This window comes from Anas acuta, chromosome 2, assembly GCF_963932015.1.
Source record: "Anas acuta chromosome 2, bAnaAcu1.1, whole genome shotgun sequence".
In the NCBI taxonomy this organism is placed as follows: Eukaryota; Metazoa; Chordata; class Aves; order Anseriformes; family Anatidae; genus Anas; species Anas acuta.
The window spans coordinates 83371080-83389892 of NC_088980.1; the positions used below are offsets into that span (position 1 = coordinate 83371080).

The following is an 18813-nucleotide window of genomic DNA, read 5'->3' on the forward strand; positions in this document are numbered from 1 at the left end:
CCATTGCTTTAGTCATGTTTCACTTATTTCAGTGTTTGTTTCTTTGTAAAGCATTTTACATTTACTACTGTATTTTAAATGTTAGCAATGAGATATAGTCTATACTCAATTGAATATTCAATACTGATGATAGTATTTTCATGAAAACCATCCTGTGTAGCTAAAGCCAAACTTTGCCTGTCCTTACATTGTTTTGGTAGAGGCTCTTTTACTAAATGGTATTCAGAAAAATCAAATGTGATTACTAAGATCAGTTAAAGCAAAGTTAATCATCCCACTCCTTGCAAATACACATATATCTGTGCAACTACATATCTGATATGTGCTGGTGAATATCTGTATGTGCATATATCTGTGTACTTGAACGTGTGTACATGTATGTAAAATGTACTCACAACACAGCATGGACTTAGAAGATGCTGCCTTTAAGCCCTTAAGCATGATGTTTGAACAGAGAGACTGGGAATTCCTAAAAGAATAAACCTTGATGGTTTGAGTTGTGAACTTCGAAAATACCTGCAGCTGTGCTTGACTGTGGCTTTTCCCAGGAGGGCCTTAAAGGCACGTTAGTGCTTTCCTTTAACATTAGCATTGTAACAAGCAGTAATTCAAAAAGCAGATTCAGAAGTGGCTGTACTAAATTATCAGTAAGAGGTGTGTAGAAGCTGACAGCATTCTCATCCCAAACCTGCTGATCTCAAGAGGTGCTAAACAAATAAGGAAAGAATCAAAGTTTTTCCAAACCGTTCACTAGATTGAACCATACATGTATGTGATGCCAAAGCATTCTCAGCACTGATAGTGTATCTCTTGGTAAGCTCTAGCTGACTTTTGTGGGAACCACTAGGCATTTTTCACTTGAAAACCCAATTCCATTTTTAGATGACTAAGTATAGATTTTAAAGACAGAAATTTAAACTTATGGTTGTGTAAAGTCTGTCTCTCTAAGGTACTCCACCTTTTGAACTTTGCTGAAGTAAAGAACGTTTAAAATGCAACCCAGGAGTGAGTATGTTTGACTTAGAGCCTTCTTTCTGAAGGGAATTATATAACTGAAGTTTCTTAAATATCCTCAGGTAAGGGAGTCTGAAGAGGTATGCAGAAGTGGAAGGTCACAGCTACAGAATTTTTCCCCTCAAAAGCACAGTTTCTCAGAATAAGACTAGGTTTTAATACTTGAATACAAAACAAGAAAATTATATGCATATCCCTTTGGACTGGGAACATTCCTGCTCCACTTAAATAATGTATTAAAATTTTAAATATATATTTAAATAATACCAGTTAGTGGCAAACAAAACTAAGCTCAGTTCAGATGTTCAATACTGGAAAGTCCTTTATGTAGATAAAAACATTGTCTTGCAATGATATATGCTAGAGTAAACCATTTTTATTCATGTCAATCTTTATCCCAAAAACTCACTCAAGGAACACTTCTACCTTTCACAGTTAAATATCATCCTTAATTTACTTAATTTAGTCAATTTTTGCATATCTAGGTTCAGACAGAGATAAAAGCACATGCATGCAATTATGGGCAATAAATTCAGTTTTTCCCAGAAAACTTGAACCAATACATCAGAGGGCTGCTTATAGTTTTGCAAAGGAATCAAATCAGCACAGCTTTTCCTGATAATGGAATATGCAAGCACAGGAGAGGGGATGGAAATTAAATTGCATTCATTATTACGGTTCTCAAAGCGTATTTTCTTTTCATAGGTAAACAGTCAATCTGTGATGATATGACACATAGCACTGGTCATCTTTTGCTGGTGCTCCTGTGTGATGCTGTACTTATGCTATCAAAATCCTAGTTCTTATGGGTTCTGTAAGAGATTAAAAGTGTTTGTTTAATGTGGCTAGAACATGTAAATTCAATCAGAGTTTGATGAAATATTAAGCTCAGAGTTTGATGAAATATTAAGCTGGTAGGTTGATATCCTATTCTCAATTCTCTTATTTTCTGACCTAATAATGAGTGGTGAAAAAATAGCTGGAAGTCCTTCCTGTTTGTTTCCTCATATCTTCCTAAAACGGCTAACAGAATACCAAAATGACGAAAACATGTCTGCCAGTTCAGACTCTGAGAAAGAACCCTTGTATTTTGAAAGGTGTCTCTTTTCTAGTACCTATGCTTTGTTCTGAGCTCTTTTACTTTATTTACTAGATGATATAGTTCATCTTGATAAAAGAGCTATAGCTTCTTCTTCCCACAAGAAGGAGAAATGAAAAGTCTCACTGACAGTTTCTAAATGGTTTTTATTACTTGCAGTTTTACAAAGTGCTTATAAAGTTGTGTTTCCTCCACAGAGCTACAGGCTTTGGTGCGATAGTATATTCTGATTTGATGTAACAGTACTAAAGGTCTTATTTACTGAACTGAAAACTCTTAGTGGTATTTCAGTAAAAAAGAATATGCAGGTCTCTTTCTTAATGTCTGTGTGTGTTCATTAACTGCATGTTTGAAGATGAATGTCCTTAAAACTGAGGCAGCTTAATAACAGTCACTCAGATCTCTAACTCTCTAATTTAAGCATATTTTTGCAAGATCTTTTGAATGGAAACCAAGGACATTGGGAGTTTATCTAGTGATTTTATCTGAAGGGGCACCGATTCCGTTTTTCAGACAGCTACACTTTTGAACAAAATGATCCCCAGTGCTGCTCCTTAGGAGGCACAAAACCCTAAGGGGTCTTGGTCACAATCATTGTAGGTAATCCTACCATTTTCATAAGAACCAGCTGTGCAAATTTTGTTCTGATGACGATTTTATCATGGTTTGTGTTCACAGGTATAACAGGAAGGTTGTATTTGGTTGATCTATGATTTGATACATACAAAATAAGTAAGGTGTGATGGACGTTTTTTTGGTTGGATTGTCCCTGGCAAAACCTAGAGATTGCATTTATAGGGCATAAGCATGTTAAGAGAGTTTAACATTACTGGGATTAAAATAACAAAACAAGTCAAAAATTATTGTAAACACTTTCTTGGACAGTTTTCTTTGTGCATTTGAGATAGAAGCAAAATGAGATCTTTGTGATTTTTATAATTTAAATTGTAGCTTACATGCCTGATGCAGGGCAAAATAGAAAAGGAGCAGAAGTTCTAGCTGAAGGGCCAGATAGTGCATCATTTCCTGTGAAATATATTTGAATAATTTTATTTCTGTATAAGAGGCAAAGTGATACTTTGAAAAATGAATTTATTTCATTTTATTGCAGTGTTTTGAAAGGTTTATTATTTGGCTGCATATAAGCTGAGCGAAATGAATAATGAACTCTGCTGTATCTGAAATCTTGTCCTTGATGCTTTGCCTCACGTACAATTCCCTTTTCTTACAGCTATTTTATTCATCAGATTAGGTCTTGTCATCTTTGCAACTCACAAAACAGGAAATCAATAATTAATTATGGATAGGTAAAGCAATGCCTCAGTGACTTCCTGAACCCCCCAGAGCTGTGCTGTATAAAACAACCAGGGATAGTTACCTAGCTGTTTTTCACTTGGCTAGATTTGGCAAGCAATTAACATATCTCTCCCTTATTATTTGGCTCTCCACTGCTAAAATCAAGGGATGAGATCTAACGTTACGGTAGGAGATGTGATTAGAAGATGATAATGCTACCAACAAAATATTTGGGGAAAAAAAAAAATAAACTGGACAAGGCTATCTGAGGTACTTTAAAAGAAAAAATGGGTGGTGCTCTCCAAAGTACCTCAGGCTTTCCGATGACAAGTGAAAATCAGGGAGAGAAAATGTTGTAGATGAGTTTGGTGTGGAAGGCTGACAATCGGGGAAAAATGGCTCTGCTCGCAGGGCCGCTGAGGTGGCAGCTGGGGGGTTTGTGTCTTGTGTAGCAAAGGAGTCTAACTGCTGATTGTGAAAATGGCACTTTAAAGACCCTACAGAAAACTTAATAATCCTCATTCAGCACCAGGCAGTTCTGTTGTGGTAAATGATTGTCTGGCTGGGAGCTTTTTTAGCCTCATGCTGCCCTGAATGGATATTCCTCTTACAACTTCATAAGAAATTGAAGTTTCTCTGTGTCTGCAATGCAGATGTTGTCATGTATAAGTAAAATACATTTGTACGTTTAAATTTGGAGTAAAAAGGAAAGAAATCCTGAGGTCGAACCCACTGCATATGGTAAGAGGGGACTGCTGTGGTGTGCGTCCTAAGCACAGCCACATAGACCTGGCCAGGGAGTCCCTCAGTGGGTAGGCATCGAGGGCTGAAAGCCACCAGGAGGAGTGGCCGATCTGCTGGCAGCTCTGCCACCCAGCTGGCTTGCTCCTTCACCTCCCAGCTCAGCCACCCTTGCTCTTCGCGTTCACTCAAGGGATTGCACTGCTCCTGCAATGCCCTCAGCGGGATCCCTGCCCTCTCCTCTCAGTTACACTGGGACAAGGGAGGGTTGGGAGGCCTTCATCCCAAGCTCATGCTCAGGTGTCCTCCTCCCAGCATAACATGTCGTCAGCGAGTCAGCATAGCACCATCATCAGAAGGCATGGAAAGCAAACTCTGTTGTCCTTTGACCACTTCCACTTATTACGACTACATGGTAGAAGTGGTTGTACTGTGAGCAACTTTATCCAAATAATTATAATATTGTTAGCTCCACCAAACCTGTGTAATATCGCTGTTTTAAGTAACTTTCTGGCTTTCATAAGCTGTGTTATTAATACAGCTTTATTAACACAAATACTAAAACCCTCAAATTAATGTGAGCTTGGATAATCCATGTCTTTATTTCATGTATTTGTGGATTTTGAGGGCATGGCTCCTAACTATTTGGGAGAGGAGGGGAAACAGGAGAACTAGAGTCAGCAGTCCTATGTCTATTGAAGTTAGTGAAATTACTCCAGATTTCCACCTGCAGGCTTAATGCAGAATTAGTTTGAAGGATTTAACTCAGAAGCACGCAACTAGTGTGTAAACTGGGACAATGCCAGGATCTTCCAGGCACAATCCCTACCCCTCTGTTCAACAACATATCTTATGTTGTTATCTTATATCATCTTAACATGTCTTGAGTTCCCATTTTGGAAGTAAAAGATGAAATCCTTGGAGTATAAATGTCAAATTCCTCTTTATAAGTGTTTGTAACTTAGCTGATGGCATTAATAAATAAATAAATAAATAATCAAAGAAATAGATTAATTCAGAATACATTATGAAGCAGATCAGTGGCCAGGAATTCCCTACTGTTTTTGAGTTTTCCCTGAAGAAAAAAAAAAAAAACACAAGTAAATCTAGAAAGGACAATCTCAATAATTGTGTACTGGTAGTAGGAATTGGCATTGTAAATTTAAACCCCAAAATTGAACACCTTTATTTTTTAACATATATGGTCTATCTAGAATTAGTTGGTTGGTTGGTTGGTTTGTTTCGGGGGTGTTTTCAGCATCATGGAGGTTTTTAATTCTGTTGAAATCCCTCTTTCAAAGTAAACACACTTCGAGTCCAAAGGCAGGGGCCTTTGTAGAGAACAGCCATCTCTCGTGTCCTTCAGCCACTGACATTTCCTTGCCAGCCACTTCACTGGCATACACAGTGCAGTCCTGCTAGGGAGCTGAAAATTCATGTGTGTTCGCGGTGGTGGTTTGGGTCTGCTGGAGCGGTGCCAGTGGGGAGAGAGAAGCCAGACTCGCTGTCTCAGTAGCAATACTGATGGAGCAGCCTCCTGAGGAGCCCTGGGGAATGTATTTGTTCTTCTTTCTGCCCCCTCTATTGAGCAAAACTATGTGATCCCAGGTTGTAAAGCCTAAAGATAAATTTGATGGTTGCTAAACATTTAACCTTATGTCAAAAATCCCGTTCAGGAGCTTAGTTAGATACAAGTGTGTTTCACCCCAGCCTTGTTATCATTTCCCATTTCTCACTGCAGTCAAGTGACGAACATAACTTTCATATGTCGAGGTACATAGATAATTTGATACAGTTCTGATTTCTGTTACGTCTTAGTGTCGTGACAACACATTCCGGTGTAGAATTGCCCAAACCCGTGTAAGTCTGATGCGCCTTGACTTAGTTCACATCAGATTTATCTTTTACTGTAGACAGTGTCATGCTGGAGCACACCAGTCAGAAAGTTTCATGTAACCTGACAGTAGGGCCTGAGCTCGTGAAAAAGGCAACACCAGCAGCTCCTGCAGCAATTTCTGGATGAGTTTACAAGCAAGTTCATCCAATGTTATGTACTTTCTTACAGACACCTTGCCTTATATTGCACTATTGTCCACTTGTGGTGGGTCTAGTTACTGTTTCCTGCAAGTGGTTGCCTATTAAAATTTTACATTTCTACAGCAATATTACTACAAGCAATTATTATTACAATTAATATACTGGAACCAGTAAAATGCTGGCTTACAGGTAGGAAGGAGGACAAAACAGGTCTGGTCCTGTATGCTCTAAGTCATTGGTCTGTTAAATCAAACATGAGCAGGATCAGGCCTGAGGCAAGAAGTAGCATGGTGGGGAACTGGCAAACTGAAAGGGGGGAAGGACACATCTTCTGTAGTTTCTCGGGGTTTGGCTGTTTCATTGTCAGAGTTGTTACATCATTGTTGTTTCTTTTCCCTAGTGAGATTTTTCTGCTTTTGAGGACCTGCCAAGGATGTTAGGACCTCAGTGGTTAGGAGTCACTCAGGGCAGAAAATGCTCTTCAGAATGGAAGGGTATTTCTCTGTTTGCAGCAATAGTAGTTTTTCTATGCCACTGGTTACTTTCAAGTCAGTGTCATCATACCAGCTGATGAGCATAATCCACCGGAGGGTAGGGTTTCTTTTATTTTTTCTGCATGGCAGTTTGCATCTGAGCTGATGTGGGATTTCTTTCTGAGCAGATGCCACGAGGTCATCCAGGCTGGCCGTATCTGTCCCCAGCCACACCATTTTTTGTCCCTTAGCCACACCGTTTTGTCTTACCCCCTCTCACCTCCTGGGTCTGTGAATTCTTCAGGCAGGAGCTCTTTCCCTGTTGTGCCACCGTGGTGTCACTTCCAATCAGGGTTTAATTTCATTCAGTCCTCTTGGTGTTACTGTACTACAAATGAGAGAAATAGCGTGTATGGTATCACCCACCTCAGGAGGTCACCACCTGAAGTCAAGGACTCTGCTACCACAGAGCTATGGAAATTTGAACACATTTGGAAATTGTGTTCACACAAAAAGTTTGAGCACAATATGGAAATTTCAAACAGAATAGAAAACTACTCTCTTTTCTCTTGCATTTTAAACATGAAAAAGAATAATGAAGAAAACCCAAATTATCTTTTCATAAGATAAAATACCTAGGTAATAATAGGTATTTGGCACAGTAATCTTAGTCACCCTGACTAAATAATTATTTCATATGGGCCTGAAGAAAATTATTTTCAAAATGACTCTGAGTTGAGCAGGGAGACCAAGGACCTGTTGACTCCTTAAGCCCAGTAAGAGGTGTTCAGTGAGACTACAATATCACACTTGTTTTCTGCAGTGATCCAACCTCCGCCCCAATTCCTACATTATAATCCCTACAGCTTTCCAAGGAGCATGTGATCAGAAACACATCATCGCAGATTGAGCTTTAACACATACCCTTTAACATCTGACTTAACGGAGTGCAATTGAGGGAAAATGCATATATTCATTATAGCCAAAATATAGAGAAAAGCCCAACAGAAGATATTTTGGAAGAGATGATAGGAGCACAGGATGATATTTCTGTGCTCTGGTTGTTCTGTGCCTTCCTGTAGTGTGCAGTTGCTACCTATTAATTAATTGCTGCCAGTTAACAAATGCCATCCATTCTGTAACAGAACTACATTGAATTTCTTTTCAATCTGTCAGGTCCTTTTGTCTCCCTCTTCCTCTCCTAGATCATGTTTGTGGCTGGTAAATTGGCTTCTGAAATGCAGTCTCACACACTTGGCTGTTGAGTTAGCTTTTGTCTCTGCAGGACACTTATATACTGTACCTTTAAGTACCCAAATCAATTTAATTAAATTTCATTACAGGCACTAGAGCTGAAACAAACTAATGAAAGCAGCCATCACGTCAGGTGGTATTTATCTCGGCATTAAATTGAAAATACTCCCTTTAGGCTCTTAAAAATTAGTTTCAATATTTAACACTAATAGCTTTTGGAATTGTTGATGGGGATAGTTTTAATGAATTTGTTACAAACTGTTTACCTTTCCAAGGAAAGGAACTTTTTTCTTCGAACAGAGGAGAGCTTAAGACAGATCACTTAAAATTATTAAAGTTTTGGAATACTGTGGCATCTGTGAGCTGGCCATAATGCTTTTGAGAAACACCATGAAGTTGTTCATACAGTGACAGTAATATAGCTTGTTTCATCAAAAGCAATGCCAAGTCGCAGCACTATTCATGTTAGAGTTCATTCTTGGCCCAACTTGTTGAGCTGGTAATGCTTGCAAGCTTGAAAGATATATAGCACATTTTATTTGAAGACTTTACAACAGGCATTACCCTCAGCAAAGAGAAAAGTTAAGATTTGCAGGGAGAAGAGGGGCAAAAAGTCTGCCACAGAGAAGAATGCCATTGCCAGCATCCCAGCTGCAGCTGGATTTCATTCCCTAATGGGTGAGGTACCTTGCAATGCTCTTGGTGAGGAAGCAATGCTGACAAAGTATCTGTTAATACTGCACGGAACAGAACTGGTGCCACACACAGTTTCTCTGCAGTCTGTAGGACCATGCACATTACAGGGATTTCATCCACTTCCCATCAGAATAGTGGGTCTAGATATTAATGTGAACAATACAGAGAGAGGGGGGAGTAGGGAATGGGAGGAAATTTAGACTTAGGGGAAGGTTTGGGTCACTTTTTTTCTGATTTAAAATAAAAACAAGCTATTTAAGCTATTCACATGCTAAGTTCACACTGTAAGTTTGTAGAAGTTTATGTCAATTCATGGAGCACAGTCATGCCTCCTACATTCATTTTCTAACTGTAGTTGTCACAGCTTGTACAATTCCAGTTTCTAATATGGACAGGATCTAGAAAATCCAAACTTGCACTCTGGCTTTAATAATTCATAATTCATAGTGTTACTAAGCATTCATCTTTTAATGGATAACTTGAAAAAAGACTTATCTGGAAAAGATGGAAGATGGTAACAAGGGCTTTGTACACCTCCTTTCACCAGGGGCTTACCTTTCTGTAAAGAGTTTTTCCTGAATTTCTTGATAGTTCCCTTTGCAAACAATCCCAGAGACTCACTGAAGCAGCTCAGGCTTTGCTGAGGTACTGGAACAGGTACAAAGTCTCCAGCACGCTCCACAGGCTCAGTCCCTTGATCGTCTCGATCAAAGGATGCATCAGGGAATGCTATGCCTCTGCTGTGACCCACATGTCAGGGAGTTATTTGTGGGAAACAAAAGTGCAAAAGGACAGTGTGCGTGGCCATGCGTGCATCCAGATCCATGGAGCTGGAAAGCATTTCAGAATTTCACTGCCTCAGCATGGCAGGTATCTCCTTCTCTTGCAGGTAGATGGGAATAAATAGCCTTTTCCTTCTTCTTTTATCAGATCTAGAGTCTGGTTCTCTTGGTATTTTCAGCAAAGGAGTCTGCTTAAAAGAAATAAACGGTTAGCAAAATGTAACACAGTGAATTATAGAGGTCACCTTTCTTAAAAGAACTTCAGACCCCGGAGAATGAGAAAGAAGGGAACCATTTTTCCTCACCAGGATAAAGGCACAGGCTTCTTATGTTTGCGGCTTCATTTTTATAGTAGAAAAAAATACCATGGAAGTAACTGCTAATGGGAGATGTAAAAATAACACAAAAGTATTTTACTTACAGTCTTGATGCTTGGGTAAGATGATTAGAGGTAAGGTGCTAGTTATAACTATAAATTATCAGTTCTTTTTAAAAACATACACATAAGTACTGAGAGGTTTCTAATAATTTCCAATTTGATTCAGCATTAAGTAGTTAGGGGGTTACAGATGTTTTTGTTAGCGCTCTTGTCCTCCCTCCACATTGGAGGACAATGCTCGTGTAAAAGTGGCTTGTTGGAAATGAAAGATTAGAAATAGAATTTTTTGGCTTAAGCAGTATTAAAGATTGGCTGTTTCTTTTTCAAGAATTCTTACTATCTTATATTGATTAACCAGTTTTCTTCCTCATAGTTTCTTACATGACTGTCATGAAATACAAGATGCAGTTCATTAACATGACTGACCCCCGTGGACATATGCTCACTACCTATTTTAGGGAAAATAATGATCCCACTAGAAAAGCCAAGGCCCATATCTCTCTCCTCCATTTTTTTCTGTTAAACTCATGACTGAGATATACCCGTGTTTACACAAATGCATTATGTAAGGAGTACAGACGTTCAGAATCTGTAGCTAGGTGTCGAGTCTGTCTCTCCTAATATACTTACAACATTTCCCTCAGCACCAAATGTAAGTGCCTTCTTTCTTCCTGCTGTTTTCAAAAGAGAAGCCTGTTACACTCTTGCTGAGTTCCATTTCATAGAAGTTTAGTGGAAAGGAAGCATTGAAGCCATCCCCTACTGCAGCTCAGAGAGCCTGGTGCCTGTGGAGGGCACAAAGCTGGAGAGATGGCTTGTGCCAAGGCAGAGGTGGGAGTGGGTGGGCATCACAGCTGGGTGTCAGGAGCAGCCTATGGTGGAAATATCCTTTTCTGCCCCAAAGCAGAGTTGTTTTTCTGTAAGCAAGAGTGAAATTCCAGCTTTTTGTTGTTGTTGTTGGCAATATTATATAATGTTTTTGTTTTTTATCCAGCACAGTATTTCACTGCAACTTTTTGTTTAGTGCCATGCCAGGTGCTTGCCTCAATTTCCACTGAGCACAACAGAAAGCAGGCATTTTTAGACTATATCTTGAGGGTTAGACTGGGCAAACTCAATTTGTTTTACAGAGTTAGATTTAACATTGAACAGTGATAAAGGCGGTTAAAATCTGTAAATACTTTAAGACATCTGGAATATTGTGGTTTCTAAGGGCACTAACTAAAGTCAATTTATGTTCTCACAATACTTTCAAACCATTTTTAGTTTCCATTTTAAAATGCAAAGTTCATAATTTTGGGGTATGACGTTGTATACAAGAACAAAATGTGCAACTCCCTTTTTATTTCGAAACTGGCAGTTTCTAACATTTTTATTACTTTGTTTCTTTTCTTAAAATGCATCACTATTACCACAGTCTTGAATACAAGACATACAATTTCTTTCTGTGCATCTTGGAGAAAAATGCAATGAGGAAAATGAATAGATTCTTTTTCACTCAGTTTGAACAAATAGGCACTTAATGTACTTTACTAGACTGCAGATACCCAAATAGTTACATTAATTTTGATAATCCTGCAGCTTCACCATCTACTTCCTCCATTTCCTAATAAGACAGAAATGATTTAAAGCAAAACCTTGTGAAAACAGGCAGTTTCATGACTTGGAATATTTTCAGATCATTTAGAATGTGAAACTAGAGGCAAGGAAAAAGACAGAACTATTAAACAAATAACTTAAAACATTGTTCAGTGTTTTCATAATATGAATCTTTCCGAAATATGTTACTTTACAGAACTTTCTGCATTTTGATTGTTCTGGTGTTTCAGTACAGTCAGCAAATCAAATCCTGCACCAGTAAGAGTATTTGCCACCCAGTGGCAGGAAAAAGATAGTAGTCTACTTGTATATAAGTGGTTTAAAAAAAAAAAAAAGTAGAGGAAAATACTCTCTACTTACTGCCAAGAACTGTATGGCGAATTTGCTGACTGCTGTCACAATGTTTGATGTTGCAGGACGGATGGTCACAGTATCACTTTGTAGCCTCATCTTCAACAATAGAAAGGGATCGGCAAAGACCATACTCTTCATCACGCACGCCCTCCATCTCTCCCGTGCGCATGTCTCCTAACAACCGCTCAGGTAAGTGCAGGCTTCCAGGGCTGAAGTATAGACAGAAATAATCCATCACTGTCATTTTTCACTGTTAAGCAATGTCACTGGCATGCAGATCTGTTAAGAATGATGAAAGCCTACAAAATGCATTATTTACTCTTACCTGAACTATCTATTCAAGGTAGGAATTATCTTTACTTTTTTCTTGCATGACAATGTGCCAACTTCTACAGCAGAAAGAATATTACTTAACTTTTTCTTATGAATTACTATGCAGTGTTTTCCTGATTGAGATTAATCTCAGGTTGATTATTGGAAGCATGAGGAAACTCTGCTACTCTATTTGCTAGTCATGACAACCGTTAAGCTGTTTATGACTGCTCTGTACACTTGGCAGAAGTTGAAAGATCCACATGATTTATGTCAGCTTTTATTCTGATTATATGTGAATGTGTGTATATGTATATAAGTGTACATACACGTGCATATGCAAGCTTAATAAAAGGTTGACTACAGGTCTTCATGTAATATTGATGACATATTTAGACCAGCTATCATTAATTCTGTACAATCCCTGCAATGAATTAGTGTAAGTATGGCAACTTACACCTCCGTGTTAATTTACTTTTCTGTTCAGAAATCCGAGCATTTTTTCATCATCTTATTCTAATGTAAAACATATCTTGGTTAGATAAAATCATTCGCAGTGAAATTCCTTTAAGGTAAACAGAATAAAACAATTTTACTACTTGCTCAATCAAATGCTGCCATTCCATAGGTATACTAAGAATTTAGAATTAAAATAGGCCAAACTGATTATTGCCATCAGCATCATGCAGTAGATGGATTTTTAAGAAAATAGTTTTAAGTATCTATTAGTGGTGTCTTAGTCCTGCAGAGCAACCACTGAGGAAATTTGAAGTGTCCAGAAGTACAGCCCAGTGAGAGCTGCTATTGACTGTCATTACACAAGTCGGTCTGCAAGGAATTCCTTTTTTTTTTTCTTTGCCTTTTTTGTTCAAAATCTCATTTTGACAAGTGCAAAGCACTTGAAATGTCTGGCCCTGAGACCTTAGTTCTATCTCTGCCCAGGACTATCTCCTCACTTCTGATGCTTATAGAATACACTTCAAAAAATATTTCTTATGAATCTTACTGCTCTGAGGAGTCATCTGAAGGCTAGCAAAGGACAAACATAGTGGCTGTTTCTGAAGGAAGAGGAGCCCATGTGATTACAGAGCAGTCAGCTCAAATTCATTTTCTAGAAAACTGTTGGAGAAAGTAATCACAATCTGAACACCTCAGAGATTATAGGAACATAAATGCTGCTTGGGAGTATCTACTTCTACGTTGTAGTACAAGTTACTGTCTGTCTGGTAGTACCCATATCAAATCCAAGCATTGATTCAATAGGATTTCTTCTTATAATTCCACCTGAATTTCTTCCACAGCGTAATCACAAGGCTTTGTGGAAAGGAATAACCAGTAAATGAAATCTACAGTAATCGGTGAAACTACTTCACGTGTGATTTTTATAGGCAAGTTTGCAAACAGTCCAGAAAACATGCCAACACAAAACAGACTGAAAACCATTCTTAAAGAATAGGTGTGATGCTTTGCTAAATGGAAGCGTGCTTTCCTTGGAGGTTTGTCTTGAGTCCAGGACTCTACAATGTTTTTAGTAATGACCCTGGTAATACACAAAGGGTGCCAGTTAACTTGGCAGGTGACGTAAACCTGGGAAAGAGTCACTTACCCTGGAGGGCATCGTTAGAATTCAGAGTTGTCCTGAGACATTGGAGATACTGCCCAAAGGGAAACAAAGATCCGATCATTTACAAATAAGTTCTAAGGGGAATATCTAGCTAGAGGAAAGTGCATTAGAAATGATTTAGGGGGTTTTGTCAGTTGCAAACATAAATCAGGAAATGGAGAAATTGGGATATGAGGACACACTGAATGGGTTGTAATTGTTTAACTCAAAAAACAGAGACAAGATGAGGGCAGCGAGAAGAGGTACACACCAAGTCTTCAAACGTGTAACAGGCAGCTGCAAAGAGGCATGGTGTGAACTTTCTCTACTTTCATAGCAGACGAATTAAAATAATGAGCAGCAAGGAGTCAGGTTAGCTAGACATCGAACATTTTCTAATGGTAGGAAAACAAAACGCTCTAATAAACTGCTTGGAGCAGTTATGTGGTCTCTGTCATCAGAGATCTGTAGTTGTAGACAAAAGTCTGTCAAGAATTATTTTGGTATAGTGCATCCTACCTTGGGGTAAATGTTTGAAGTGAATGAACCCATAATGTCCCCTCCATCGCGAGGACTTGGTGATACAGTACTTGTAAGTAGTGTAGAAAGCTCTGTCTATTTTGTGTACTTTAAGAATAAGAGGAGAAAGTCTTGATATTACTTCTCAATATGTCGACTACTGGATTTATCTCTGATTCCAATAAAAACTCTGGAGGAAGGCAATTCTGGATTTTAACACTTGCCAAAAGGCAATTGTTCTAACATGAGAGGAAAGGTATCATTTCTACAGGGAACAGAGAGAGATGGTTTTGTTCTTATCAGTCAAAACATTGGAATACTTCAAGTCAAAACATTGGAATACTTCAAAGTGCTACCAGAGTACGTGAACCAAAATGTATCCAAGTGTTAGTTACCTTTTCAAGGTATGCATTCTGTTTTGTCCCCTGTGGGAGTCAAGTCTCCATTAGATGATATGGTAACTTAATGTCATGTTTCTTCATATCTTCATGTTTGCTGCCTTTATCATCTTTAGAATTACATCAGTATTGACAAGCAACTTAAAAGCAATCCCCAGTTTTAATACCTCCATAATAAAAGCCATCTGTCCCATATTTGCTCTGTAAATTCAGAGGCTAGTGCCAGCAGAACCAATTTGAACAGAATTCAGCATCACTGTGCAAAGAAGACTTCCCTGCTCCTTAACTAAAAATTATAACATGGTTTAGAGATGCTGGAAGACATTTCTTACTTACTTATTTATTTATTTATTTTTAAATGACATTGCTATTGCTTTGGAGACTATTTTAACATATATTGAATGTCTGGGTGGCAGCTGGGGAAGGTGTGGAAATACGCACCAGCAGTTTATCTATTTTTCTACCACTATGCCTTTACTAGGCTCTGGGATGCTCACCTTGTACTCCCTCCCCTCCCATTCCTTCCACAACAGGGAAACTGCGTGGTATCTCCCAACACCTAAATCAATGAAGTCAGTTCACTTGCAATCCATTATTTTTGTCCCTGCTTTTTTCCCCTTTTCCTGTCTAAGCATCACAAGCTGTGAGTCTTTGTGATCAGCACCACCCTCACATTCTCCAGTGCATTAAAATCACATCCAAACCTGTTTCTCCTCCTAGTCACCTGGCACTTCCCTGCTTTTAGCTGTAGCAAGAGTTTCAGTTAGCCTCTTTCTTACTGAGAGTCAGTCTCTTTCTTATTCACTCAGAGTCAATTGTGGAACAATCATATGAGCCAATTTTTTCCATAACATTCCCCCCCAACCTCCTTCCTTCAGCAGTCTCAGCTTCTAAACACTTGCAGTTTCCCAGCACATGATGAAAGAAATATTGCTTTAATGTCAACCGTTCCTACATAGATAGTGACAGAGAAATTATTAGACTTACCTTTAAGTGTTAGGGATTCTTTCCTACATGTTTTCTATGAAAAAATATCTTTCTTTTCTTCCCATTCCCCTTAGACCTATTTCATGGGCTTGTTTATCTTCAACAGAGAAGGGAGGAATCCATTTTATAAGGGCTGTTCTCCTTTTATATTTTTTTCTACGTAGTTGAAAGTTAATTAAGTGACCATTTTGAGAAGAAAAGCAGAAGTACATATACCAGAAAGTTTTGACACATTAGAGTCTGAAAAGCTAAAAGGGAAAAAAATTATTATTATTGTATTTTTTCTTAATGATCACCTTAGATGATGGGTGTAAGTAAAAAAAAAAAAAAAGGTGAAAATGATATTTGGAGTTAATAATCATATTAAAACATTTGTACTGTATTTGAAATAACAGCATGTTTTCTTTTCTTTCATAACATGGAGGTGTTTCTTCAAACAGCTTGACATTAATCTGCTAGCAAATACATAATAAAATGTTTACTTTAGAGTTAAACAGTACATTCAGCGATATGTGGTGAGAAAAAATAAATCCATTTTTATGATCTAGCAAGTGCCCCAGCCTCACCCCGGGAAATGATCAGCCTCAAAGAAAGGAAAACAGACTATGAATCAACTGGAACAAACGCCACTTACCATGGAAATAAGGGAGAACACACTTCTAGGAAAGACACCATGACAGGTGAGATTATACTTACATAACATATGTAAAAATCAGCTGTGATAGATGGCTGATTTCATAGGGTTGTCTGAGTTTATTGTAATGTAGAACAGAGTTAACCTGCTTTGGCTGATTCCAAAGTTCTAGCAACCTTGAGAAATACAACTGAAGAAGTATTTTATCTTAATGATACAGTGCTTTGCAAAAATGACTTGTGAAGACCATGATTTTTTATAACAGAAAAGGCTTGAAAAACACTTGTACACTTCTTTTTAATTTTGTTTTCTTTTCAGAAGGAAGTGGGTAAATCCACCTTATATTAATTAGTGCTGTTTTTGTAACCATGACAATGGTTTAGCACTTGTGGTGATCCCTAATGTCTGTCTTTTGCTGGGATTGGCTTTCTGGGACCAGTTAGATGTTTTTACATGTCACCTATTCCTAGGAGATTCAGCAGCAGTTTGTAAAGTCTGTCCCTGTTTCTTTCCTAGCTAGGGTGATTCAAATGCACAAAATGTTCGTGGTGTGTGTTACGGCATCTATTGCAGGTTTTAGTGAAGGCCTCTCTCTCCTAGTGAGCTCATTAACTTGTTAGCATTTCAGTAATTACAAAATGTAGACTCTTGTCTATTACAGCATCTCTTCTTTAATTCTCTGCAAAATAAGTGTTGCTCTCCATCACTGTTGCACAGACTTACATAACCTTTGTTGAGCGTTTTGTTATATTTACACAGCGATGAGCATCATGGTGTCTTCTCCACCAAATGTTACCTTGGTGCAAGTAAAAAATTGCAGCGAGGAGTCATTCTGCACTTTCTGCCTGTTACCTCTTCCCCCTCCCCCTGCGTAGGTTTTGCTCAGAGAATGCCAGAATGGGTGGTCCTAAGCTCACAGGGACACAAGTACTGTGCTGATTAGGTGTCAAGCCCTCCATGCTACAGTGTCTGCTTTCAAGACATGCTATGACTCATACAGCTTCTTCTTTGCTACACACCGTTGTGTAATCAAAGTCTAAAGGCCAGCCTTTGAACTTGTGTCAAAATGCAAAACAGAACATTAATTAGCAAGAAAGTAAAAGTCAGAGGAAGAGAAATGACAGTCAAGAACATATGGAAACCACAGAAACGATGAGTGTCTTGAATCGCCTCTGCAGGATACTACATGGAATTGCAGAAAGTTCTGTCAAGGTACTGTATTTAATGTATCTATAACATTTTGTGAGTTTCGTAGTTACTACACAAAACACTACTATAAACACTTCAGTGGTCATTACTTGTGTAATTGTGAGGACAAGACTTAATATTTTTTTCACTGCTTTTTCAGGGATCCAGGTAGAGGGTAGAGGGAATCTAAGGAGTAAGAACAGCAGCTGAAAAGGCAGAAACATTAGTATTTCATTTTAGCTCTGTCTGCAAATTAGATAACCAGATTATATTAGAATGTTTTCAAGAAAAGGTTTTTGCATGGAAATTCTGTGCTTCCTTGCAGATAGTAACTTATTCTTTCATGTCTCTTCCTACTTCAAAACATTATTGATTTCTTTTTCCCCAACCCTTTTCATTTTGTCCTTTACTGTAGTGCTTATGTTCTCCTTTATTTCCTTTCTCTTCCTATATAATTTTAGGAGCCTGAGGTCTGTACTTCCCCAGCAACCTTTGCTCTACTTTGATTTTTGCATCCTGTTTTCCTTTAATATGTGTTTGTATTTTATCTGTTCTTATTGATCTTTTGGGTTGGCTCTTAATAAGAAAACTCAAGGCTCTCAGCATCATGCTTGACTATCCATTAGTTTTCAGTTACTGAGCTCAGTGAGGAGTATCAAAAACAAATTGAAAAGTTCTATAATATTTCAAAATCTTGTATAGACATTGTATGAATGGATATGGAATTAACAAATCACTTGCTCTCTCTTTCAGATAGATCACCAAATTGCTGTTTGTTTGGTCTGAGCTCAAATTAAGCACTATTTTAAGAACAGAAGAAAATGACAGAAGGAGACCTGCTTTTCAACATTGGACATGAAATTTGTATAATGTATCTGTAGTTAATTAAACAATAAATATTTCATTAAAGAACAATATAAAATACAGTATTTGTGGTTTTAATTGTGAGGCATTTTGGCTTTACTTCTCCGGTCTAATGCAAGTTCATGTAGCAAGTTTATTCTAATGCCTGTATTTCATTTTGTGCATCAAATAATGCATTGCAGCTCATACATCCACAGAGCCTACGGGACTTAGATAAATGTTTTTTCAAGTTCCACCTGGCGTATACATATTTTGAGCTGCTCCTGTGTTTTGTGCCAAGCTGATGTATTACACAAAGCTTTCCTTGACTTATGGATTTACAGAGAGTGTAGAGCTACAGATGTAGTCCCAATTTATCCACACCTGTCTCCATGCTCTTCTCCAAAGCTCTTCTCAGTTTATAGTTCAAAAATTTTATGACCTCTTGGCTGGGACTGAAATGAAGGTTTTTTGATGGATTTTTGAAGTAGAAATGTTGGCTTCTTGCCATTGTGGAGAGTTGTCAGGAAACCTCTGGGAAAAAATGGAGAATCTATGAAGTAAACAGTTTGGCTGAAAATGATAACTTATATTGATTTCACAAG

The 18813-nt window shown here is 38.1% G+C and overlaps 1 protein-coding gene across 9 annotated transcripts in view; it reads left to right on the top strand.

Moving 5' to 3' along the window:
• Positions 1-18813, top strand: part of CTNND2 (catenin delta 2) — a 645736-nt gene that overhangs the window by 617478 nt on the left and 9445 nt on the right. For 7 of the 9 annotated variants that reach the window (XM_068670989.1, XM_068670991.1, XM_068670994.1 and 4 more), the window contains 2 exons: positions 11787-11913; positions 16092-16223. In XM_068670989.1, coding sequence (XP_068527090.1) covers positions 11787-11913; positions 16092-16223 — 259 coding nt within the window. Of the gene's footprint in view, positions 1-11786; positions 11914-16091; positions 16224-17052; positions 18288-18813 lie in introns of those variants that run through there. The other 2 variants (XR_011092756.1, XM_068670993.1) reach the window with 2 other exon arrangements.